This window comes from Heteronotia binoei, chromosome 6, assembly GCF_032191835.1.
Source record: "Heteronotia binoei isolate CCM8104 ecotype False Entrance Well chromosome 6, APGP_CSIRO_Hbin_v1, whole genome shotgun sequence".
Lineage (NCBI taxonomy): Eukaryota > Metazoa > Chordata > Lepidosauria > Squamata > Gekkonidae > Heteronotia > Heteronotia binoei.
Genome location: NC_083228.1, coordinates 142408865 through 142434221, shown reverse-complemented (window position 1 = coordinate 142434221; position 25357 = coordinate 142408865). Strand labels below are relative to the sequence as shown.

The window sequence follows — 25357 nt, the reverse complement described above, 5'->3', positions numbered from 1 at the left end:
GATTCAGGAGACTGATTCAGAGAGAAGGGCAGGGTATAAATCTGCAATTCTTCTTCATGCATGTCCTCCTTAAAGACCATGGAGTGTGGTCTTTTCTCCTCCTGTTGGTTTGGCCAGAGGCCGTCTAAATCGCTTGTCACTGGCCCATTGAAGAATACGGAAACCCTCTAACACAGGGGTGGCCAACGGTAGCTCTCCAGATGTTTTTTTGCCTACAATTCCCATCAGCCCCAGCCAATGGCCATGCTGGCTGGGGCTGATGGGAGTTGTAGGCAAAAAACATCTGGAGAGCTGCCGTTAGCCACCCCTGCTCTAACAGAAGGACAGTTGAGCCTAAACACTTCTAGCTTTGCTGTCGCCAAGCAGTTTAAATTGGTGGAGGCATCCAGGCCCTTAAGAGTTTAAGAGTTCTATTTAAAAAAAAAAAAAGGTTGTCAACATTTCACACAATGCTGCCCTCGTGTTTTATGCTATTTTTCTTCCTTCCTACCTTGGTATCTTAAAAACAGTGATTCCAGCGTCTTGGTTCTGTAGAAGACTCCCCTCCTCTGCCTGCTGGTTGCATGCCTTGCATGAGTCCTAATTTGTTTGCTTTCTTTCGGTTTTCACATGTTCAGCTGCACCGCTAGTTCACAAATCCCGAAACTTGACCCTAAATGCAAGATAAGCCAGTAGAAATGTCCCTTTAGAGCCAGTTTGGTGTGGTGAGTTAAGTGAGCCAGTTTGGTGTAGTGGTTAAGTGTGCGGACTCTTATCTGGGAGAACCGGGTTTGATTCCCCACTCCTCCACTTGCACCTGCTGGAATGGCCTTGGGTCAGCCATAGCTCTGGCAGAGGTTGTCCTTGAAAGGGCAGCTGCTGTGAGAGCCCTCTCCAGCCCCACCCACCTCACAGGGTGTCTGTTGTGGGGGGGAAGGGAAAGGAGGTTGTAAGCTGCTCTGAGACTGTTGAGATTCAGAGTGGAGGGCGGGGTATAAATCCAATACCTTCTTCATATCCTTAACAGAACTCTGGTGACCATTAACCATAGTAAAGTTAGAGTCTAGTGAAAGACTTAATTGTGGTTAAGTCTGGTAGGAAGGGGAAGGAATTACAAACAAAACGGGAAGTTTTATGCAGTTCCATAACCCACTCTGTTAAAAATGAATTAAGGAGCGGGCTACAAGAACAGGGCACGTGATTGTAAGCCTCTTTAAGGTAGAGAAAAGGTAAGATTCCTTAAGGTAGAGAAAAGCGGGATATAAAAACCTTGTTTTCTTCTGCTACATTATTTCTGGGTTGGCCCTTCGTCTTGATTTCTCAGTATACGAGTGATGTCTGGAAGAATAACAGCTGGGTAGAATTGAGAAGTGTGGAGAATTCAGGGGGTGTGGCTCAGTGGAAAAGCCTCTGCTTGGCGCGCAGAAGGTCCCAGGTTCAATCCCCGGCATCTCTGGTTAAAAGGACTAGACGGCAGGGGATGGGAAAGACCTCTGCCAGAGACCCTGGAGAGCTGCTGCCAGTCCAAGCTGACAATACCAACCTTGATGGATCGAGGGTCTGCTTCAGTACAAGGCAGCTTCATCTGTGTTCATGAGTATGCATTGTGCAGTCCTCCTGCAGATATTTTTTTTAAAATGAGGGAGCCCCAATCTGTAGGAAACAGTTGTCGGTCAGTTGCAGCAAACCAAGCAAATTGCACAGGAGAGCCAGTTTGGTGTAGTGGTTAAGTGTGTGGACTCTTATCTGGGAGAACCGGGTTTGATTCCCCACTCCTCCACTTGCACCTGCTGGAATGGCCTTGGGTCAGCCATAGCTCTGGCAAAGGTTGTCCTTGAAAGGGCAGCTGCTGTGAGAGCCCTCTCCAGCCTCTCCCACCTCACAGGGTGTCTGTTGTGGGGGAGGAAGGGAAAGGAGATTGTGAGCCGCTCTGAGACTCTTCGGAGTGGAGGGCGGGATATAAATCCAATATCTTCATCTACCTCACAGGGTGTCTGTTGTGGGGGGGGAGGAAGGCAAAGGAGATTGTGAGCCGCTCTGAGACTCTTTGGAGTAGAGGGTGGGATATAAATCCAATATCTTCTTTTTCTTCTTCTTCACAGAAAACTATCATTTTTGGTGCAGATCTGAATCCTTTTCCCAAGTATTCTTGCAAGTGTGAAATGGAGAGTTTTCTCATACCCCTATCCCACCTTAATGTTTATGAACCATGTATAAGTGTGATTTATGTGAGATGGCTGCAGCTGTATTTTATCCGCTTGCTTGGCTTATTTTTTAAAATACCATTTTTATTAATTTTCCATACAGAGTGCATAGATCATTAATCTAGGCTGAGGGTTATTTTGTCTCTCTCTCTCTTACCGCTTTCGGACACAGCTTACCTCACAGTCACAATCCTGTTCCCTCTGCAGCGTCCGGTCGGATTGCTCACCATCTGCGCCGGAGTTACTGGAAGTGCCGCGGCTTCTGCGTAGCAAACGTAAACTGGGTTTTAGCGGTTTACGTTTGCTACGCAAAAGCCGCGGCACTTCCTGTAACTCTGGTGCAGATAGTGGGAAATCCGACTGGACACTGCGGAGGGAACAGGATTGTGACTGCGAGGTAAGCTGTGTGCCAAAACGGTTTCTGTGTTGTCTTATATAAAGACTTGGAGTGAGCTGTAATGGTTCTTACCCTCAGGGCTTTTTTGGGAGCAGGAATTCCTTTGCCTATTAGGCCACACACCCCTGATGTAGCCAGTCCTCCTGAAGCTTACAGTAGGCCCTGTACTAAGAGCCCTGAAAGCTCTTGTAGGATTGGCTGCATCAGGGGTGTGTTGCCTAATACGTAAATGAGCTCCTGCTAGAATTCCACCCCTGCCTTTGCATATTAGGCCACTCCTCCCTGTTGTAGCCAATCCTCCTGGAGCGTACAGTAGGCCCTGTACTGAGAGCCCTGTCAGCTTTTGGGGGATTGGCTGCATCAGGGGTGTGTGGCCTAATATGCAAAGGAGCTCCTGCTAGAATTCCACCCCTGCCTTTGCATATTAGGCCACACCTCCCCGTTGTAGCCAATCCTCCTGGAGCTTACAGTAGGCCCCGTACTAAGAGCCCTGAAAGCTCTTGGAGGATTGGCTGCATCAGGGGTGTGTGGCCTAACAGGCAAAGAAGTTCCTGCTACAAAAAAGGTCCTGCTTCGTCTGGTATCCTAGTTCTCTTTTTGAGTTAATTCCCTCCTTTGTCTGCTTAGAACATAACCAAAGGGCAATTTCTCTTTCGACAAGCTCCACTGAGACTTGGGTAACACCAGCCACTCCCATTGTTTTGAGCGGCTCCTTCGTTTCAGCTGATGTGAATTGTGCCAGCTTTCTATGGAGCACTGCTCCCAGAAAGTAACCGAACCCTGTGTAGATCTCAGATCAAAAAGCCCTTTGTTTGGCACTTCCCTCATTACATTACATCATATCAGGCAGTCAGCTGGGCCCACTTCTCCCCCCCCCCCTCAGAACAATGGCCTCGCAGTAAGGAACTGCGTGGAGACGCCTCTCCCCAACAGGCAACTTGAAGCAACCCTTGTGCCCGTGGTCTTCAGCCGCCTCCTGTTGCGTTGTGGCTGCTTGCGCAAGAACGGTGTTGTGACCGTGGCTCACTGGCAGAGCATCTTGGCGTGCCGAAGGTCCTGGGTTCAGACACCGGCATCCTCAGTTTGGTGCAGTGGTGAAGTGCGTGGACTCTTATCTGGGAGAACCGGGTTTGATTCCCCACTCCTACGTTTGCACCTGCTGGAATGGCCTTGGGTCAGCCATAGCTCTCTCAGAGTTGCCCTTGAAAGGGCAACTTCTGGGAGAGCTCTCTCAGCCCCACCCACCTCACAGGGTGTCTGTTGTGGGGGAAGAAGGTAAAGGAGATTGTGAGCCGTTTCAAGACTCTGAGATTCATAGTGAAGGGTGGGGTATAAATCCAATTTCTTCTCCTCCTTCTCCTTTTTCTTCTTCTCCTCTTCTTTCTTCTCCTCCTCCTCCTTCTTCTCCTCCTTCTCCTCCTCTTTCTTCTCCTCCTTCTCCTCCTCTTTCTTCTCCTCCTTCTCCTTCTCCTCCTACACCTCCTCCTCCTTCTCCTCCTCTTTCTTCTCCTCCTTCTCCTCCTCCTTCTCCTTTTTCTTCTTCTCCTCCTCTTTCTTCTCCTCCTCCTTCTCCTCCTCCTTCTCCTTCTCCTCCTACACCTCCTCCTTCTCCTCCTCTTCTCCTCCTTCTCCTCCTCTTTCTTCTCTTCCTTCTCCTATCCTCTTCCTTCTCCTTTTTCTTCTTCTCCTCCTCTTTCTTCTCCTTCTCCTTCTCCTCCAACACCTCCTCCTCCTTCTCCTCTTTCTTCTCCTCCTCCTCCTCCTTTTTCTTCTTCTCCTCCTCTTTCTTCGCCTCCTTCTCCTTCTTCTCCTCCTACACCTCCTCCTCCTCCTTCTCCTTTTTTTTCTTCTCTTCCTCCTCCTCTCCTTCTTCTCCTCCTCCTCCTCTTCCTCCTTCTTCTAGAAAGTGATGCGAAAGACCTCATCCTGAGACCCTGGAGAGCGGCTGCTAGCCTGCCTAGGCAATACTGACTTTAGCTTCTTCTCTTCCATACGTCTGTCTGGCATCTTAGATTCTCCCACCCCCCCACCCCCAGTTTTCTCAGTTGCCTGTTCTACTTTGGTTTCTCCTCTGGTTCTTTCCTCTGAAGAGCTGAAAACCTCCTGCCACGATGGAGCGCCGTACATTCGTGGAAACCAGAGCAGTGTCGTCATCGGCGCTGCCGCTGTTGTGGTTCCAGAGGGGAGCCGTGTTGGTCTGCAGTAGAGCAGCTAGATTCAAGTCGAGACGCACCGTCGAGACTAGCAAGATTTTTGAGAGTTTGAGTTCCCAAGAGTCAAAGCTTCCTTCTTCTGATATCTCATATGTAACTCTCAAAAGCTCATGTCCTGAAAAATCTTGCTAGTCTCCAAGGTCCTACTGGACTCAAATCACTGATTGGGTTCCTCCCCTCCCCACTACAAGTGACTTAAGAAGAGGGCATTTGAACAAAGCAGGAGTCAAGTGCATCTTTAAGACCAACCAAGTTTTATTGAGAACGTAAGCTTTCGCGTGCTCTCTAGGCACACTTCATCAGGCGAGGGAATCAGGTATTGTGGGCTGAAATACGTGCAGTTTGTTAGTTAAGAGTGCAAACTAGCTGTGGTCACATGATACAACGGTTTGGCTTGGCCGTTTGGACTAGATCACCATAAAAGGTCATAAAGTTCCCTGCCGATGGGTGTTTTTGCAGATCACAGAAGGACATGTATTTCCTAGCTGTTAGCTACCTAATTTACTTATCAGCATCAATCTGTACATTATAAACATCGTTCTAGTCTGCCATTAGAAAACAAGGATACATAAAATGAAAATGGGTTAGGTATGCGTAATGAGATTAATACCCAATATCCCTTATTTGAGTCGGAAGAACATTATTCTGATACACTATTCTAAAAGAGAAGAGTGCATTATGGGAAGTTGATGGAAGCTGAAGGCACCCTGGGCCATCCAGAGGCTTCCAACAAGACTGGAGAAGATACAGCTTCACCAAGATTAGGGTTGCCAAATCCAATTCAAGAAATATTTGAGGACTTTGGGGGTGGGGCCAGGAGACACTGGGGGTGGAGCCAGGAGACTTTGGGGGTGCAGCCAGGAGTAAGGGTATGTAGGGTTGCCAAGTCCAATTCAAGAAATATCTGGGGACTTTGGGGGTGGGGCCAGGACATTTTGGGGGTGGAGCCAGGAGCAAGGTTGTGACAAGCACAATTGAACTCCCAAGGGAGTTCTGGCCTTCACATTTAAAAGGGACCGCACACCTTTTCAGTGCCTTCCTTCCACTGGAAATAATGGTGGATAGGGGTCCCTTCTTTTGGGACTCAGAGAATTGGACCCCCTGGTCCAATCCTTTTGAAATTTGGAGGGTATTTTGGGGAGAGGCACTGGATGCTATGCTGAAAATGTGATGCCTCTACTTCAAACAACAGTCCCACCAGAGTCACAGATACCCGTGGATCAATTCTCTATTATATCCTATGGGAATCGGTCCGCATAGGGAATAATAAAGTCCTCAGCAGACATTTTCCATCCCCCCTTCCCTGTTTCTGATGACCCTGAAGCGGGGGGAGGGCCTCCAAACTGGGGGGTCCCCTGCCTCCACCTGGGGATTAGCAAACCAAACGGGATGAACACAGTAAAGTTGGGAAGCAGGGGAGCCCCCTGTCCTACGTAAAAGTCAATTTCAGTGAAATTTACAAGACTATGCTGTAGTTGCTCAGTATAAAGAATTTTTTTAAAGGCTCGCTATTAAAGGAATATCTCACACTATTTTATAACATAAAATGTATATATCCAAAATTATACATCTAAATTACAATAGAGAAGGGGTGGCCAATGGTAGCTCTCCAGATGTTTTTTTTTTTGCCTACAACTCCCATCAGCCCCAGCCATTGGCCATGCAGGCTGGGGCTGATGGGAGTTGTAGGCAAAAAAAACATCTGGAGAGCTACCCTTGGCCTTCCCTGCAATAAAGCATTTGCCATTTTTCATCATGAAAGAGTCCTTTGGAGTCTTTACTCTACATGGACTCTTTCATGATAAAAAAATGGCAAATGCTTTATTGTAATTTTGATTTATAATTTTGGATACATACATTATATGTTATAAAATAGTATGAGGAATTCCTTTAATAGCGAGTCTTTTTCAAGATCAATTAATGTATGCTCACTTTAGGGCTTCGTATTGTTCTTGTTATTCAGATGGAAATTTCAATGGTGATTATTTCAGCCTTTTTGAACCATCTATGTATGTAACTAATTTGATTCACACACTTTATATTTTTATATTGTTGTAAGTGTTAACTTTTCAATAAACTGTTATTTATTTTAAAAAAAAGTGAGACTTTAAAAAAAATTATTTGAACTGAGCAACTACGGCATAGTCTTGTAAATCTCACGGAAATTGACTGTTTTGTAGAACATGGGTCTCCTTTGCTTTCCACCTGGGGATTGGCAACCCTAACCAGGATGCTGGTATCTTCAGGTCCTTGAAGGGCTGTCCTCTAGAGGAGGGTGTGGAATTGTTTTCTGTGGCCCTGGAAGGTAGGACCAGAACCCATGGGTTGAAATTAAATCAAAAGAGTTTCCGGCTCAACATGAGGAAGAACTTCCCGATCATTAGAGCGATTCCTCAGTGGAACAGGCTTCCTCGGGAGGTGGTGGGCTCTCCTTCCTTGGAGGATTTTAAACAGAGGCTAGATGGCCATCTGACAGCAATGAAGATCCTGTGAATTTAGGGAGAGGTGTGTGTTAGTTTCCTGCATTGTGCAGGGGGTTGGTCTAGATGACCCTGGAGGTCCCTTCCAACTCTAGGATTCTATGATTCTAAGCCTGTTCCACTGAGGAACCGCTCTAACGGTCAGGAAGTTCTTCCTAATGTTGGACCAGAAACTCTTTTGATTTCATTTCAACCCGTCGGTTCTGGCTGTACCTTCTGGGGCACAGAAAACAACTCAGCACCATCATAGGACAACCCTCTGAGGACTTGAAGATGGTGATCATATCACCTCTCAACCGCCTATGAGGAAAGGTTGAAGGAGCTGGGCCTGTTTAGCCTGGAGAGGAGGTGGCTGAGAGGTGATAAGATCACCATCTTCAAGTACTTGAAGAGCTGTCATCTAGAGGATGGTGTGGAATTGTTTTCTGTGGCCCCAGAAGGTAGCACCAGAACCAATAGGTTGAAATGAAATCAAAAGAGTTTCCAGCTCAACATTAGGAAGAACTTCCCTACCATTAGAGCGATTCCTCAGTGGAACAGGCTTCCTCCTCGGGAGGTGGTGGGCTCTCCTTCCTTGGAGGTTTTTCAACGGAGGCCAGAGGGCCATTTTGGAGATGGCATTTGTCTCTAAATCACTTCTCCAAGCCAAGCCAGTTGGAGAATGCATTTAAAGTTGCTTTCTTTCCACCTCTCCCTCCCGCCATCTGTTTGCTTTCCGTCCTTCCTTCAAACATCTGGCATTCATGTCTTGTGGCTCTCAGACATCAGCTGCTTATTCTATGTTGCTCTTACGTTAAGCAAGTTTGGCCGCCCCTGGTCTCAAGGGTAACTCATTGCAATAACCCAGCGCTCCATGAGAAGGCATTGAAGTGTCATGCGCTCAGGTCCCGCACATGCTGTATTTGTTGCTGGTCTTCTGCATTCCTAACATCCTAATCATCAGGCTCTGGGAGCCAAGCCTTCGGCCAGCCCACAAAAATATCTCTTGCCGCATGAAGCTAACCAGCCAGTGAGGAAGCCCAAGAGTTTCTCTGCCCGCAGTTGCCAACCCGATGCCCTCCTTACTGTACCGAGTGGATGCTGATAAGGGCAACCCCTTCTGTCCCGGGACTTGCAGTCCAATAGCATCAAAAGCACAGCATCAGTAGAACCGCAAGCTTTTTTTCATAGCAGGAGCTCATTTGCATATTAGGCCACACACCCCTGATGCAGCCAAGCCTCCTGGCGCTTACGGGGCTCGTCGTACAGGGCCTAATGTCAGCTCCAGGAGGAATGGCTACAACAGGGAGGTGTGGCCTAATATGCAAAGGCAGGGGTGGAATTCTAGCAGAAGCTTCTTTGCATATTAGGCCACACACCCCTGATGCAGCCAATCCTCCAAGAGCTTTCAGGGCTCTTAGTACAGGGCCTACTGTACGCTCCAGGAGGATTGGCTACAGCAGGGAGGTGTGGCCTAATATGCAAAGGCAGGAGTGGAATTCGAGCAGGAGCTCCTTTATGTATTAGGCCACACACCCCTGATGCAGCCAATCTTCCAAGAGCTTTCAGGGCTCTTAATACAGGGCCTACTGTAAGCTCCGGGAGGATTGGCTACAGCAGGGAGGTATGACCTAATATGCAAAGGCAGGGATGCAATTCTAGCAGGAACTCCTTTGCATATTAGGCCACACACCCCTGATGCAGCCAATCCTTCAAGAGCTGACAGGGCTCTTAGTACAGGGCCTACTGTAAGCTCCAGGAGGATTGGCTACAGCAGGGAGGTGTGGCCTAATATGCAAAGGCAGGGGTGGAATTCTAGCAGAAGCTTCTTTGCATATTAGGCCACACACCCCTGATGCAGCCAATCCTCCAAGAGCTTTCAGGGCTCTTAGTACAGGGCCTACTGTACGCTCCAGGAGGATTGGCTACAGCAGGGAGGTGTGGCCTAATATGCAAAGGCAGGAGTGGAATTCGAGCAGGAGCTCCTTTATGTATTAGGCCACACACCCCTGATGCAGCCAATCTTCCAAGAGCTTTCAGGGCTCTTAATACAGGGCCTACTGTAAGCTCCGGGAGGATTGGCTACAGCAGGGAGGTATGACCTAATATGCAAAGGCAGGGATGCAATTCTAGCAGGAACTCCTTTGCATATTAGGCCACACACCCCTGATGCAGCCAATCCTTCAAGAGCTGACAGGGCTCTTAGTACAGGGCCTACTGTAAGCTCCAGGAGGATTGGCTACAGCAGGGAGGTGTGGCCTAATATGCAAAGCCAGGGGTGGAATTCTAGCAGGAGCTCCTTGACGTATTAGGCCACACACCCCTGATGCAGCCAATCCCCCAAGAGCTGACAGGGCTCTTAGTACAGGGCCTACTCTCAGCTCCAGGAGGATTGGCTACAGCAGGGGGGCGTGGCCTCATATGCAAAGGAGTTCCTGCTTCAAAAAAAGGCCTGAGTAGAACCGCAGTCTGGAGGCCACGGCAGGCAACTTCTGGTTTAGTTTCAGAGGGTAGCTGCATTGCTCTATAGTAGAACAGTTAGGTTCAAGTCCAGGGGCACCTTAAGAGAGCAACAAGATTTTCAGGGCAGAAGCTAACGAAGGGAGTGTCAGTTCTTTAAAGCAGGGGTGTCAAAATCATTTGATATGAGGGCCGAATCTGCCATAAATGACACCTCGTCAGGCCAGGCCATGTTGAGCCGGGCCACGTGTGTACCGATTAGGGTTTTTTTTTTTAAACTTAAAACATTAGCCATCGTTGGTCTTAAAGGTGCTTTCTTTGTATCTCTCCCATGGGATCCCGGGAACTGGGCAAAGGAAGCTGTGGCTCTTTCCTTCCTTCCCCAGGGGAGGGAGGAGCCTCAGCCAGTAGGGTTAGCTCAGTAGCTCTGCTGTGCGATTGAGAGAGCCTGGCAAAGCAAGCTATCCCTACTCTCTCTCCTCCCCACGGGAGGAGCCTCAGCCAATGGAGAAAAGAAAGGTTTTGCTCAGTAGCTCCTGTGCACTTGAGCAAGCGTGCGAAAGCAAGCTGTGATGCAGAAGGAAGCGAGAGAGAAGGAAGCAGGTGACAGCCAGTTGCTTGGGGGCCTGATAGGAGCCCTCCAGGGGCCTGATTCGGTCCCTGGGCCACATGGTTGACACCCCTGCTCTTGAGGCTTACACCCTGAAAATCTCATCGGTCCATTGTGCTACCGGACTTGAATCTAGCTGGTCCTAGAATAGGAGGGCAGCGATTGTTCATGACTGGCTAGAATTTGTTAAATTTAAGAGGAAAATTTCAGAAGAGCTGGGGCAAGTGATGCTCTGTGTTCTTGGTGTTTGGTGAGGGCACAGTGGGAGGGCTTCTGGTGTCCTGGCCCCACTGGTGGACCTCCTGATGGCACCTGGGTTTTTTTCTGACCACTGTGTGACACAGAGTGTTGGACCGGATGGGCCATTGGCCTGATCAAACATGGCTCCTGTTATGTTCTTATGTGTGGGGCAGTGATGCTCTGTGTTCTTGGTGCTTGGGAGGGGTAACAGTGGCAGGGCTTCTAGTGTCCTGGCCCCACTGGTGGGTCTCTTGATGACACTTGGGGGTTTTTTTGGCCACTGTGTGACACAAAGCGTTGGACCAGATGGGCCACTGGCCTGATCCAACACGGCTTCTCTTACGCTTAGGACAATTTGTAAGCAATCGTTTCAGATAATGCACGAGCATGCGCCGTTATCTGAAGCAGCATCCGAGGCACGTCATGGGTTGCAGCCTTGCTTTGCATGCGTAGGAACTCCAGTTCAATCCCTGGCCTCGCCAGTTGAAAGCAAATCTTTCACCAGTTAGCGAGGCTGGCCGTGGTAGAGAATCCTAGGTGAAGATCTTTCTGTGCGACTGTTTGGTCTCTTTTCTCGAGTTGCCTGTCAGCGTATCGGTCTCTTCTGCTTTGCATCGTCTGTCTCCCGCAGGTGATTCTCTGCCTCACCCCCTTTCTTCTCCCCCCCCCCTTCTCTGCCACCCCTGACAGAACGGCTTTGAGCCTGTCTCTGTGTTTGAGATTGACAGTAACACCAACACCATTAAGAGAAGGCCGGGGACACTCCGCCAGGTGAAGAGCATGCAGCGTGTGACTTGTCTCGGTTGGACTGCCTGCCCTTTTGTGTTGGCTGTCGTCGTCGTGCTTCCCTGAGGCTGGGTGCAGTGTCGGTCCCTGTGGTTCTGGACTGCCTTGCTTCAAAGCTGGGGTGTCGAACCTATTTGTTACGAGGGCTGGATCGGACATAAATGAGACTTTGTCGGACCGGGCCGGGCTACGTGTGTACCTATTTAAAATTACGATATAAACTTTTTAAAGGGCACAGACAAACGCAACTAAAGATTTTTTTATTTTTTTTTTAAACTTAAAATAAAACATGCTTGTTTTTCTTTTCCTTTTTTAAAACATGTTTGGTGTCGTGGTGAAGTGTGCGGACTCTTATCTGGGAGAATGGGGTTTGATTCCCCACTCCTCCACTTGCACCTGCTGGAATGGCCTTGGGTCAGCCATAGCTCTGGCAGAGTTGTCCTTGAAAGGGCAGCTGCTGGGAGAGCCCTCTCAGCCCCACCCACCTCACAGGGTGTCTGTTGAGGGGGAGGAAGGTAAAGGAGATTGTGAGCCGCTCTGAGACTCTTTGGAGAAGAAGATATTGAAGATGAAGATATTGGATTTATATCCCGCCCTCCACTCCGAAGAGTCTCAGAGCGGCTCCACTCTTCGGAGTGCAGGGCGGGATATAAATCCAATATCTTCATCTACCTCACAGGGTGTCTGCAGTGGGGGAAGGAAGGGAAAGGAGATTGTGAGCCCCTCTGAGACTCTTTGGAGTGGAGGGCAGGATATAAATCCAATATCTGCATCGACCTTACAGGGTGTCTGTTGTGGGGGAGGAAGGGAAAGGAGATTGTGAGCCGCTCTGAGACTCTTCGGAGTGGAGGGCGGGATATTAATCCAATATCTTCATCTACCTCACAGGGTGTCTGTTGTGGGGGGGGGGGAGGAAGGTAAAGGAGATTGTGAGCCGCTCTGAGACTCTTCGGAGTGGAGGGCGGGATATAAATCCAATATCTTCATCTACCTCACAGGGTGTCTGTTGTGGGGGGTGGGGAGGTAAAGGAGATTGTGAGCCGCTCTGAGACTCTTCGGAGTGCAGGGCGGGATATAAATCCAATATCTTCTTCTTCTTTAAACATAAATTTTTATTAAATTGTCAAAAAATACAAGGTACACAATTGCAACAGCTGCTTTCGTCACAATTGTCTTTCACAGCGTTAATATACATTTTGTATCGAAAACAGTAAACATAAATTATTTCCGACAGCTTAGCTTAGCACTATTAATGTTTTTTTTTTTTTCCATTCTCAATAGTTTATTGCACCCAAGTGAAAATGGACAAACAATACATAAAAACACACAAAAGGGAAAAGAACTAACAACAACACCTACACATATCATACAAGTCATACAAATCAAACATCTTACTTCCCTCCACCTCCCATACATACTCTCAGTCACCCCTGGGGTGATCAGAGACAAACTGTTTCCTTTTCAGTTATTCCCATGTCAATCCTTTACTTTTAACCCAACAATAAATTGGTTCCCAACTCTCTTTACATTTCAATAAGTTTCCATTCCTTATTCTAGTAGTCATAAGGTCTAATTCTGCAGCTTCAATGAGTTTAGCCATAAATTCTTCCATGGAGGGGGTTTGGGGTGTTTTCCAATATTTAGCAAACAATATTCTCGCAGTGGTGACAATGTACATTAGTATCTTAACTATTTTAAGAGGAAAATCTTCTCTGCACACATTTAAAAGATATAATTCTGGTGAATGAGGTATCTTAACTTTTAAGATCTTTTGGGCCCAAATATTAATTAATGCCCAGTATTTTTTTGCATACTCGCATTTCCACCAAATATGAATTAATGAGCCCTTAGTCTTTTTACATTTCCAGCATTTGTTGGAGTAGCTGGGATATATTTTGGCTAGGCGGTCAGGGGTTAGGTACCAGCGATGGATCATTTTGTACAGGTTTTCTTTGTACAAGGCCGGCAAGGTTAGCTTAACATTCCGTTTCCAAATTTTCTCCCAGTCGTCTAAGGTCATGTTAAGGTCCATATCTCTTAGCCATTTTATCCATGATTCTTTGACCACCTCCTCCTGCATTTTTTCTCCCAATAACCATTCATATATTTTAGAAATTAGTTTTTGGTCTGTCTGAATAATTTGATCCAGGTCATTCAGTTTTTTGGGAAATCCTCTTTCTTTATCTTTTTGATAACAAGACTGTATTTGACACTTCAGCCACCAATCTATTGAAGTCATTTCTTCCATTCTTAAGTTATTTTGTTTGTCTAATAGACTTTGGTAATCAGTTAATTTATTCCAGTCATAGATATTGGGATGGGTATGAGCCTCAACTGGTGAGACCCATAGTGGGGTATAAAGGTAGAATTTCCTAATTTCCATCCAGACTCTATAAAGAGATTTTCTTATCTCATGCCTCCAGAATGGACTGTTAGGGGGAGGGTTTTGGTACCAAAGATATCCGTGCCATCCTTTTCCCAACCCTGCCCCCTCAATAACCAACATTCTCTTGTCCTCCAGTACAAACCAATCTTTCAACCAGACAATACGACAAGCCTTATGATATAAAGTCCATTCTGGTAAAGCGAGACCACCTCTGAATTTACTGTCTTGGAGAACTTTTAGTCGGATTCTAGGCTTTTTTTTCTGCCAAATAAAGAATGAGATGATTTTATTGATCCGTTGAAAGAAAGACTTCGAAAGCATTATAGGAATCATCTGAAACAGAAACAAGATTCTTGGCAGTATGTTCATTTTTATGGTTGCTATCCTGCCCAGAAGTGAGATATGTAGATCTTGCCATCTGTTTAAGTCCTCTTGAATTTCTTTTATCAGTTTCTCATAATTATCTCGGTATAGGTTTTTAAGCTCGTTCGTCATTTGGATTCCCAAATATCTTACTTTCTTTCCATGCACAAATTCTGATTGGGTTTCAAATTGGTTCATTTGTTCTTTATTCATATTTTTCGTAAAAAATTTCGTTTTCTGCACGTTAATCTTAAAACCCGATACTTGGCCGTACTGTTCAAGTGTTTCTTTAAATTGACCAATAGATGAATTAGGATCTTCTAAAATACATAGCAGGTCATCCGCAAAAGCTCGGATCTTCAACTTAGCACTATTAATGTTTTCCATCCACAGAAACACAGCACATGTCCAAGTTTTAGGTGATCACATCAGTTAATCGAGAAGTTGAAATATTTCTTTGGGATATGAGATTTGAAGTGTGTACTGGTGTTAATATACTCGAAGAAGGGGAACCATTTTGCTTGAAAATTATTTTCTTTGGAAGTGATTTCTGCTACACAGATCTGTGTTGATATTTTCTCCATGGCCGCTATAAAACATGCTTACAACGTTAACACTCGTTGGTCTAAAAGGTGGCTTGCGCAAAGCCTGGGCCAGGTTTGGGGGCAAACGTGCCCTTCCCACCTGCAAGAACAAAGTCCTCCGGACTGGCCTTTCCACTCTCGCTGCCAGACATTTGGTTGTTTTACAGAGCAGATTTGGGTTCCCTCCACACTCTTTGTAACTTGAGTAGGAAAGTGTCTTCCATGCATAACTGTGCTCTCTGAAGTTTGCTTTCCGTTTGTGCTGGCAACTGCAGCAAATGGTCAGTTCCTGAAAGAAACCGTAGCGTTAACTGTTGAACCACAGACACCTTTGGGAGGAAAACAGTGCCAAGGTTGAACGTGTGGTTGTACTTGTTTGAGAACCAGTTTGGTGTAGTGGTAGAATGCACGGACTCTTATCTGGGAGAACCGGGTTTGATTCCCCACTCCTCCACATGCACCCGCTGGAATGGACTTAGGTCAGCCATAGCTCTCGTAGGAGTTGTCCTTGAAACGACAGCTGCTGTGAGAGCCCTCTCAGCCTCACCCACCTCACAGGGCGTCTGTTGTGGGGGGAGAAGATATAGGACATTGTGAGCCGCTCTGAGACTCTTGAGATTTGGAGTGGAGGGTGGAATATAAATCCAATTTCTTCTTCTTCTTCTTCTTCTTCTTGTACATCATCAAAGATTCTGTGGTCTATCTTTACAATATTTAATCACTTGTCTTTCTGCACCTGGCTTCATGGCACCTCTTCTTGCAGCTCTTGCCCAAATACATTCAACCCCAAATGATACTTTGTCCTATAACTGTATTCCCGAAAGAAGCAAGCTAATTCTTTTTAATTCTTCTTTATGGCATGGATTTCTTCTCCTAGAATATTCTGTGTTTGCTCGTCTTCCCCCTTGGCGTATTAGGTGTGTGTTTTTATTTCCTTCCCCACCCACGAATACAAATTAATCTCTTCTCTTCATCCACAGAGTGACGACCGGTCAACAATCTCACCAAATTCACCTACTTCTCAAACAGGTAAACTGGCAAAGGATTCGATTTGTACATATTTATTTATACCCCGCTTTTCTACTCAGTTGGGAGTGTGTTCCCTCTAAGCTGAACAAGCCCATAGCCACAGACGGGGGGAACGACCCCCCCACCCAACCTCCCTTTGGACTTTTATGGCCCCTCCTTGCCTCCACTGTCTCCCCCGCCACTTTTCTGGCAGCCCCAATTTCCCTGCGACTCTGAAGGCCCCCACACCCTTCCGCGCGGTGCCTCCCCCTCCCACCCACTCACTCATTCACCCATCGACTTGGCAAAACAGTAAAGAACGGGTTCCTGGGGCTTTTTCATAAGAACATAAGAAAAGCCATGTTGGATCAGGCCAGCGGCCCATCTAGTCCAACACTCTGTATCACACAGTGGCCAAAAACCCCAGGTGCCATCAGGAGGTTCACAAGTGGGGCTAGAAGCCCTTCCACTTTGCCCCCCCACAAGCACCCAGAATACAGAGCACCACTGCCCCAGACAGTGCCAACAATATGCTGTGGCTAATAGCCACTGATGGACCTCTGGTCCAGATGTTGATCCAATCCCCTCTTGAAGCTGGCTATGCTTGCAGCCGCCGCCGCCACCTTCTGTGGCAGTGAATTCCACATGTTAATCACCCCTTGGGTGCAGAAGGACTTCCTTTTATCCGTTCCAACTCAACTGCTCAGCAATGTTGTTAAACGCCCACAAGTTCTTGTATTGTGAGAAAGGGAGAAAAGGACTTCTTTCTCTACCTTCCCCATCCCATGCATAATCTTGTAAACCTCTATCATGTCCCCCTGCAGTCAGCGTTTCTCCAAGCTAAAGAGCCCCAAGCGTTTTAACCTTTCCTCATAGGGAAAGTGTTCCAAACCTTTAATCATTCTAGTTGCCCTTTTCTGCACTTTCCCCAATGCTATAATATCCTTTTTGAGGTGCGGTGAGCAGAATTGTCCACAGTATTCCAAATGAGACCGCACCATCGATTTTTACAGGGGCATCGTCACGTGATCGGCCTTGAAAGAGCCCCAGCAGCCCTCTCTTTACAGTTTTGCCGGGTGGGAGGGAGGGGGAGGTGCCGCTCAGAACGGGGGGGAGCCACCAGAGCGCGGGGAGATCGGGGCCGCCAGAAAAGTGACAGGGAGAGAGCGGGGGCAGCCAGAGGGGGAGGCCTCCACCCCCAATTTTTTTCTGTGAGTCCCCCCCCCCCCCACTGGAATTTTCCGGCTACAGGCCTGAAGCTGAGTTCACGTGAGCTAGCTCACAGGTTTTAGCCTCCTGAACTATCTCAGTTCAGGTAGGATGGCCCCCAAGCAGACTAATTCATGCAGCAGTTCAAAACTAGATTGCCAGCAGCTCACCAAGTAATTTTTGCTCCCAAGACTCAGCAGCTTAGAGAGAGCATTGGAAAGCAACTTCGGCTATCGTTCTCCCCTCCTCTATTCTTTCACAACAACCCTGTGAGACTGGCCAGGGCGAAAGTTTGTGGCGGGCCCAAGGCCAGACAGCAGTCATAGATGGTGGAAGTGGGGATTCAAAGCAGGGTCTCCCAGGTTCCTCGTTCCGACGCTGAATCCGCTACGCTGTGCCAGAGTGAAGGAGAAGCCCAGGTGTCTTCCTCTGTAGAGATAGTTGGCACGCAAGCTAGACTTCTGTTTGCCGAGAGCCCAGTCTCCTTTGGGGCACGTAGGCTGATGAAAATGTCCTTGCTGACCTTAGGAAATGTATAGGCTGAGTTGCAAAATTCTGTACGAGATGGAAGAAATAATCATATTTTTGTAGCACTGCAAAGGAGCATTTCCCAGCCTTTTTGATACGGTGGCCTACAAGTCCAAATATGGTGGCCCACGAGAGAGCCAGTTTGGTGGTTGTAGCGGTTAAGTGTGCGAACTCTTATCTGGGAGAACTGGGTTTGATTCCTTACTCCTCCACTTGCACCTGCTGGAATGGCCTCAGGTCAGCCAGAGCTCTGGCAAAGGTTGTCCTTGAAAGGGCAGCTGCTGAGAGAGCCCTCTCCAGCCCCACCCACCTGCCAAGGTGTTTGTTGAGCGGGGGGGAAGGTAAAGGAGATTGTGAACCACTCTGAGACTCTTCGGAGTGGAGGGCGGGATATAAATCTGCAATTCTTCTTCTTCTTCAAATACACCTGGTATGACCCATCCATGCTGGCCAAAAGGTTTTGAAGGTCTAGGTAAACTATGACGTCAGCACCCATTTAGTTCATCTTTCCGTTTTCTGCTGTGACTAACAAGATGTTTCTGAGAAACCAGCAGCCGTTGCCCAAAGGGCACGGCTGCTCTCCCCAACATAAATCCCAAGCATCTGGCACTCTGAGGTATTTAGCCTTTGCATGCAGCAGTTCCATTCCCCCCCACCTTTGACCACCCTCTCCTTTTCCTGATCTGGACAACAAACGCTTCTTCTGCATACACTCAAGGAGTTGTTCGATAGCATCGGGGCTGCCCTCTGAAACTGTCAGGAAAAAGTGGGTTAGCAGAAAATCCCTCGATGTTGTGTAGGACTCTCTAAGAACATAAGAGAAGCCATGTTGGATCAGGCCAGTGACCCCTCCAGTCCAACACTCTATGTCACATAAGAACATAAGAGAAGCCCTGTTGGATCAGGCCAATGACCCCTCCAGTCCAACACTCTGGGTCACATAAGAACATAAGAAAAGCCATGTTGGATCAGGCCAATGGCCCCTCCAGTCCAACACTCTGTGTCACATAAGAACAGAAGAGAAGCCATGTTGGATCAGGCCAATGGCCCATCCAGTCCAACACTCTGTTTCACATAAGAACATAAGAGAAGCCATGTTGGATCAGGCCAGTGGCCCATCCAGTCCAACACTCTGTGTCTCATAAGAACGTAAGAGAAGCCATGTTGGATCAGGCCAGTGGCCCATCCAGTCCAACACTCTGAGTCACATAAGAACAGAAGAGAAGCCATGTTGGATCAGGCCAATGGCCCCTCCAGACCAACCCTCTGTGTCACAGAAGAACATAAAAGAAGCCATGTTGGATCAGGCCAATGGCCCCTCCATTCCAAAACTCTGTGTCACATAAGAACATAAGAGAAGCCATGTTGGATCAGGCCAGTGGCCCATCCAGTCCAACACTCTGAGTCACATAAGAACAGAAGAGAAGCCATGTTGGATCAGGCCAGTGGCCCCTCCAGTCCAACACTCTGTGTCACAGAAGAACATAAGAGAAGCCATCTTGGATCAGGCAAATGGCCCCTCCAGTCCAACACTCTGAGTCACATAAGAACATAAGAGAAGCCATGTTGGATCAGGCCAATGGCCCATCCAGTCCAACACTCTGTGTCACATAAGAACATAAGAGAAGCCATGTTGGATCAGGCCAGTGGCCCCTCCAGTCCAACACTCTGTGTCACAGAAGAACATAAGAGAAGCCATCTTGGATCAGGCAAATGGCCCCTCCAGTCCAACACTCTGAGTCACATAAGAACATAAGAGAAGCCATGTTGGATCAGGTCAATGGCCCATCCAGTCCAACACTCTGTGTCACATAAGAACATAAGAGAAGCCATGTTGGATCAGGCCAATGGCCCATCCAGTCCAACACTCTGTGTCTTACAGTGGCAAAAAAAAGGGAGGTTCACAAGAGGGGCTAGAAGCCCTTCCACTTTGCCCCCCTGCCCTGAACACCAAGAATACAGAGCATCACTGCCCCAGACAGTTCCAATAATATGCTGTGGCTAAGAGCCACTGATGGACCTCTGCTCCATATTTTTATTCAAACTCCTCTTGACGCTGGCTATGCTTGTAGCCGCCGTCACCTCCTGTGGCAGTGAATTCCACATGTTAATCACCCTTTGGATGAAGAAGGACTTCCTTTTATCCGTTCTAACCCTGCTGCTCAGGAGTTTCATCAAATGCCCACGAGTTCTTGTATTGTGAGAAAGGGAGAAAAGGAGTTCTCTGTCTACCTTCTCTATCCCATGCATTATCTTGTAAACCTCTATCATGTCACCCCGCAGTCGATGTTTCTCCAAGCTAAAGAGCCCCAAACGTTTTAACCTTTCTTCATAGGGAAAGTGTTCCAAACCTTTAATCATTCTAGTTGCCCTTTTCTGCACTTTTTCCAATGCTATATCCTTTTTGAGGTGCAATGACCAGAATTGCACACAGTACTCCAAAGAAGACCACACTATCGATTTATACAGGGGCATGATGATAGTGGCTGATTTGTTTTCAGTTCCCTTCCTAATAATTCCCAGCATGGCGTCGGCCTTTTTTATTGCAATCGCCTGAGTCTAGCTTGAGTCTCGGTTCCATTTTTGGAACTGAAAGCTGAGTCAAGTGGGGGTTGATCTCGCTCAGGGCTCCTTTAGACATAGCCTCCGGAATGAGTCGGCCTTTGCCTCGCAGCTTCATCATGCCCACCTATTGCATTGTTTCCCCCCCCCCTCTTTCTAACTATATCGTTATGCTGTCTTTTCCATTCCCACCCACCCCTTTGCACATCCGCCTTCAGTTCACCTTTCTGCTCCATATCCCGGCCCCGCCGCTGCTGCCGCTACAGCTCCATCCTACCGAAATTCTCCCCAACGTCCCGAGAGCTTCCTTTTCCGAAATGCTGCCAGGGATGACGTGAGCAAAGGTAAGTAACGTGGCTGGACACGACTGAGTTTGCCCCCCCCCCAAGCTGTTTCTCTGCATCCCCCCCACGGCGTCGGCATGCAGTCGACTTTCCAGCTTTTCCCCAGCTCCGCGGTGGAGTTGTGGAACAATCTTACTCAAAACTGGATGGATGGATGTATATAGAGATAGATGATGATAGATAGATAGAGGGATGGGTGGGTGGGTGGGTGGAGGGATGGGTGGATGTATGGATGGAGGCGTGGGTGGAGGGATGGATGGATAGATCGAGGGAGGGAGGGATAGATAGATAGATAGATAGATAGATAGATAGATAGATAGATAGATAGATAGATAGATAGATAGATAGATAGATAGATAGATAGATAGATAGATAGATAGATAGATAGAGGGAGGGTTGGATGGGTGGAGGGATGGATCTATGGATAGATAGAGGGAGGGAGGGATAGAGAGATGGATGGATGGAGGGATAGATGGATAGATAGAGGGAGGAAGGGATAGAGAGATGGATGGATGGATAGAGGGAGGGATAGATGGATAGAGAGAGAGAGAGAGATATATATTTATGTGGATTTATATTCCGCCCTTTCCCAAATTGGGCTCAGGGTGGATTCCAGCATATCAAACAATAAAACCAATAATGAAACTAGTGCAATAAAACAGCAAAGCAGTGAATTAAAAATGTTAAAAATGAAAACAGTTAAGCCCAGTGACAGCGCAGATAGCGTGGACACTTAAATACACAGCCGGGGGTCCAAAGATGCCCACTGTATCAGCCCGATTTTCTCCGTCGAGATGGTAATCGATATTGATAGTCGGTGGTATCAGTGTCGGGAGAGCAGATAGACGGTATAGCAAGGGTGGCCAAGCTGGCTTAATAGAAGAGCCACACAGAATAAATGTCAGTCGTCTGAGAGCCACAAGACGTGAATGTCAGTTGTTTGAGAGCTACAAGACAGGGAGGGAGGGAGGGAGGGAAGGAAGGAAGGAAGGAAGGAAGGAGGGAGAGAGAGGGAGGAAAGGAAGGAAGGAGGGAAGGAAAGATGGAGGGAAGGAAGAAGGAAGGAAGGATGGAGGGAGGGAAGGAAGGAAGAAGGAAGGAAGGATGGAGGGAAGGAAGAAGGAAGGAAGGAAACTTTAAATGCATTCTCCAAGCCATTGGCCGGTTGGCTTGGAGAAGTAATTTAAAGGGAGAACTGCCTTCTCCAAGTTGGCTGATGGGGTGGTGGGGGCTCCAAGATCCGCGCAATAACTGTGAAAGAGCCACATGTGGCTCCCAAGCCTCAGTTTGGCCACCCCTGTGGTATAGCAAGATATGGACGCCCGCCTGCCTCAGCCAAAGGCCTGGTGGAACAGCTCCGTCGTACAGGCCCTCCGGAATGGCATCAGATCCGAGAGGGCCCGAGCCTCTATGGGGAGCTGATTCCACCAGGTCGGGGCAAGGCGGACGTCCCTTGGGCCAGGGATGGTCAGAAGGTGTTTAGTGGCTGATCTTAACAGCCTCCGGAGCTCAAATGAGAAGAGACGGTTCCTCAGGTCTGCCGGTCCCAGGCCATACGAGGCTTTTATTGTTATTCGTTTATTTATATTCCGCCCATTCCCCCACTGGGGGCTCAGAGCAGAGTACATCATAAATGGTAATAAAATCACAGGGAAGTTACAGCAGCATCACAATAACGACCAGTTACAGCATTTAGTAAAAGTACAACAGGATGGAACATATGAAGCTGCCTTCTACTGAATCAGACCCTCAGAAGTCCATCGAAGTCAGTATTGTCTACTCAGACTGGCAACGGCTCTCCAGGGTCTCAAGCTAAGGTTTTTCACGCCTACTTGCCTGGACCCTTTTTAGTTGGAGATGCCGGGGATTGAACCTGGGACCTTCTGCTTACCAAGCAGATGCTCTACCACTGAGCCACCGCCCCTCCCTGGATCTCACCGTCCCTCCCTGGATGGTCCAGCGAGATGGTATAACAGAATACTGTGGCAGAACGGTACTACAGAATAGCACAGCAGAATAGTACAGTAGGGGAGATGTACAGTAGGGGAATAGTTGGAGATGCTGGGGATTGAACCTGGGACCTTCTGCTTACCAAGCAGATGCTCTACCACTGAGCCATCGTCCCTCCTTGGATCTTACCGTCCCTCCCTGGATGGTCCAGCAAGATGGTGTAACAGAATACTGTGGCAGAACGGTACTACAAAATAGCACAGCAGAATAGTACAGTAGGGGAGATGTACAGTAGGGGAGTAGTTGGAGATGCTGGGGATTGAACCTGGGACCTTCTGCTTACCAAGCAGATGCTCTACCACTGAGCCACCGCCCCTCCCTGGATCTCACCGTCCCTCCCTGGATGGTCCAGCGAGATGGTATAACAGAATACTGTGGCAGAACGGTACTACAGAATAGCACAGCAGAATAGTACAGTAGGGGAGATGTACAGTAGGGGAGTAGTTGGAGATGCCGGGGATTGAACCTGGGACCTTCTGCTTACCAAGCAGGTGCTCTACCACTGAGCCATCGTCCCTCCCTGCATCTCACCATCCCTCCCTGGATGGTCCAGCAAGATGGTATAACAGAACACTGTGGCAGAACGGTACTACAGAATAGCACAGCAGAATAGTACAGTAGGGGAGTAGTTGGAGATGCTGGGGATTGAACCTGGGACCTTCTGCTTACCAAGCAGATGCTCTACCACTGAGCCACCGTCCCTCCTTGGATCTTACCGTCCCTCCCTGGATGGTCCAGCGAGATGGTATAACAGAACACTGTGGCAGAACGGTACTACAGAATAGCACAGCAGAGTAGTACAGTAGGGGAGGCCAACGATCTAATGGATAGATGCCTGTCACCTCATCCAAAAACCTGGCGGAACAGCTCTGTTTTACCGGCCCTGCAGGAGGCTAACAAGCCAGGTAGGGCCCGGATCTCCATTGGGAGCTGATTCCACCAGTTTGGGGCCAGGACCAAGAAGGTCCTGGCCCTGGTAGAGGCAAGATAGGCATCTCTTGGGCCGGGGACTGTCAAACAATCTTGGGAGGCTGAACTACGTGACCTCTGGGCCATGTATGGGAAGAGACGGTCCCGCAGGTATGTTGGTCCCAGGTCGCGCAAGGCTTTAAAAGTCAAAACTAACACCTCGAATCGGACCCGGTACTCTATAGGCAGCAAGCGATGTGAGGTTGTGGGTTTCTGTACTTCCTTGTCCACATCTGACACCATTTCCTCTCAATCCTCCCCTCACTTGCCATTTACCTCTGCCATCAGTGGCGATTTTGCCGGTTTCTGCAATCAAGGAATAGGTATTTTGCTGCAGTGTTAAAAAGGAGAGGGAAAAGGCAGCTGGTGAGGAGGGGGGGAAATGAAAACCAAGGTTCAGTAGCAGAGCTTCTGCTCGGGGTGCAGGTCCCAGGTTCGATCCCCGGCATCTCCGGTTGAAAGGAACAGGGAGGAGTGGATGGGTCTGAGACCCTGGAGAGACATAGACTGGGGCTGTGGCTCAGTGGCAAAGATTCTGTTTGACACACAGAAGGTCCCCGGCATCTCCAGTTGAAAGGATCAGGGAGGAGTGGATGGGAAAGACCTCTGTCTGAGACCCTGGAGAGACATAGACAGGGGCTGTGGCTCAGTGGCAGAGATTCTGTTTGGCCCACAGAAGGTCCCAGGTTCAATCCCCAGCATCTCCAGTTGAAAGGATCAGGGAGGAGTGGATGGGAAAGACCTCTGTCTGAGACCCTGGAGAGACATAGACAGGGGCTGTGGCTCAGTGGCAGAGATACTGTTTGACACACAGAAGGTCCCAGGTTCAATCCCTGGCATCTCCAGTGAGAAGGACCGGGCAGGAGGTGATGGGAAAGACCTCCGCTGGAGACCCTGGAGAGCTGCTGCCGTTCTGAATAGACAGTAGCGTTCATGATGGAGCAAAGGGTCTGATTCAGTCAAAGGCAACTTTGTGGGGAAAGTCCCAGGTTCAGTCTCCATCGTCTTCAGTTAAAAAGACCAGGCAGTAGACAGTGTGAAAGATCTCTGCCTGGGACCATTGAATGTGGAGGAGTAGACAGTACTGGCCTCGATGGACTCACAGTCTCTCTGTAGGTGGGGGTCTCAGTCCAGGTTTGAAGGTTTTCTCCTGAGTCTGCAAGTGTGAAAGTTGCAGAGTGAAGCCATGCTCGGCTTAGGGCGTGTAGGGGATGTTCTGCCTGGACCGATAACGCCTCTAAATTCCTAAACTCATCTGAACTGCGTGCAACAAGATGGGTCGCCGCGTTAGTCTGTCTGAAGCAGTAGGAAAGAACAAAAAAACGGTAGCACCTGAAAGACTAACACAATCTGCGGCAGGGCAGAAACTTCCATGAGTCACGGCTCACCTCTTCAGACCCACAAAAGCTCCATGCCCCACCACAAATTTTCTAAAGTCTTTATGGTGCTCCTGAACTCTTGCTCTTTTCTGCTGCCTGCAACAGAGACAGAACAGCTCCCACTCTCTGCGCGGTACCTTATTTCTCCCGTCTCTCTTCCAGCCGCCGCACTGCCACCCTCTCCTGCCTCCGCTCCTGCTAACAGCGCCGAAGTCTGTAGCGAGAACCACAGTTCCAAGCTGCCGGAAGAAGAGGTCGAGCTGATAGAGCAGCTACGGAAAGTACGTAGCCGTGGTTTCTTCCTTTATGTCGTTGGTGTGAGAATTAACTTCCAGGGGAATCATCTAGCTTTGTCCAGCCTCCTATTGGAGATAACCTTCTCTGAAGAAGATGAAGAAGATATTGGATTTATATCCCGCCCTCCACTCCGAAGAGTCTCAGAGAAGCTCACAATCTCCTTTACCTTCCTCCCCCACAACAGACACTCTGTGAGGTAGATGAAGATATTGGATTTGTATCCCGCCCTCCACTCCGAAGAGTCTGAAAGCGGCTCACAATCTCCTTTACCTTCCGCCCCCACAACAGACACCCTGTGAGGTAGATGAAGATATTGGATTTGTATCCCGCCCTCCACTCCGAAGAGTCTGAAAGCGGCTCACAATCTCCT

At 48.3% G+C, this 25357-nt stretch overlaps 1 protein-coding gene across 3 annotated transcripts in view; it reads left to right on the top strand.

The window, feature by feature from the left end:
* LRCH3 (leucine rich repeats and calponin homology domain containing 3) overlaps positions 1-25357 on the top strand; it is a 219112-nt gene that overhangs the window by 158376 nt on the left and 35379 nt on the right. For all 3 annotated transcript variants that reach the window (XM_060242835.1, XM_060242833.1, XM_060242834.1), the window contains 3 exons: positions 15662-15710; positions 20207-20332; positions 24853-24971. In XM_060242835.1, the coding sequence (XP_060098818.1) occupies positions 15662-15710; positions 20207-20332; positions 24853-24971 (294 nt within the window). The remainder of the gene's footprint in view (positions 1-15661; positions 15711-20206; positions 20333-24852; positions 24972-25357) is intronic.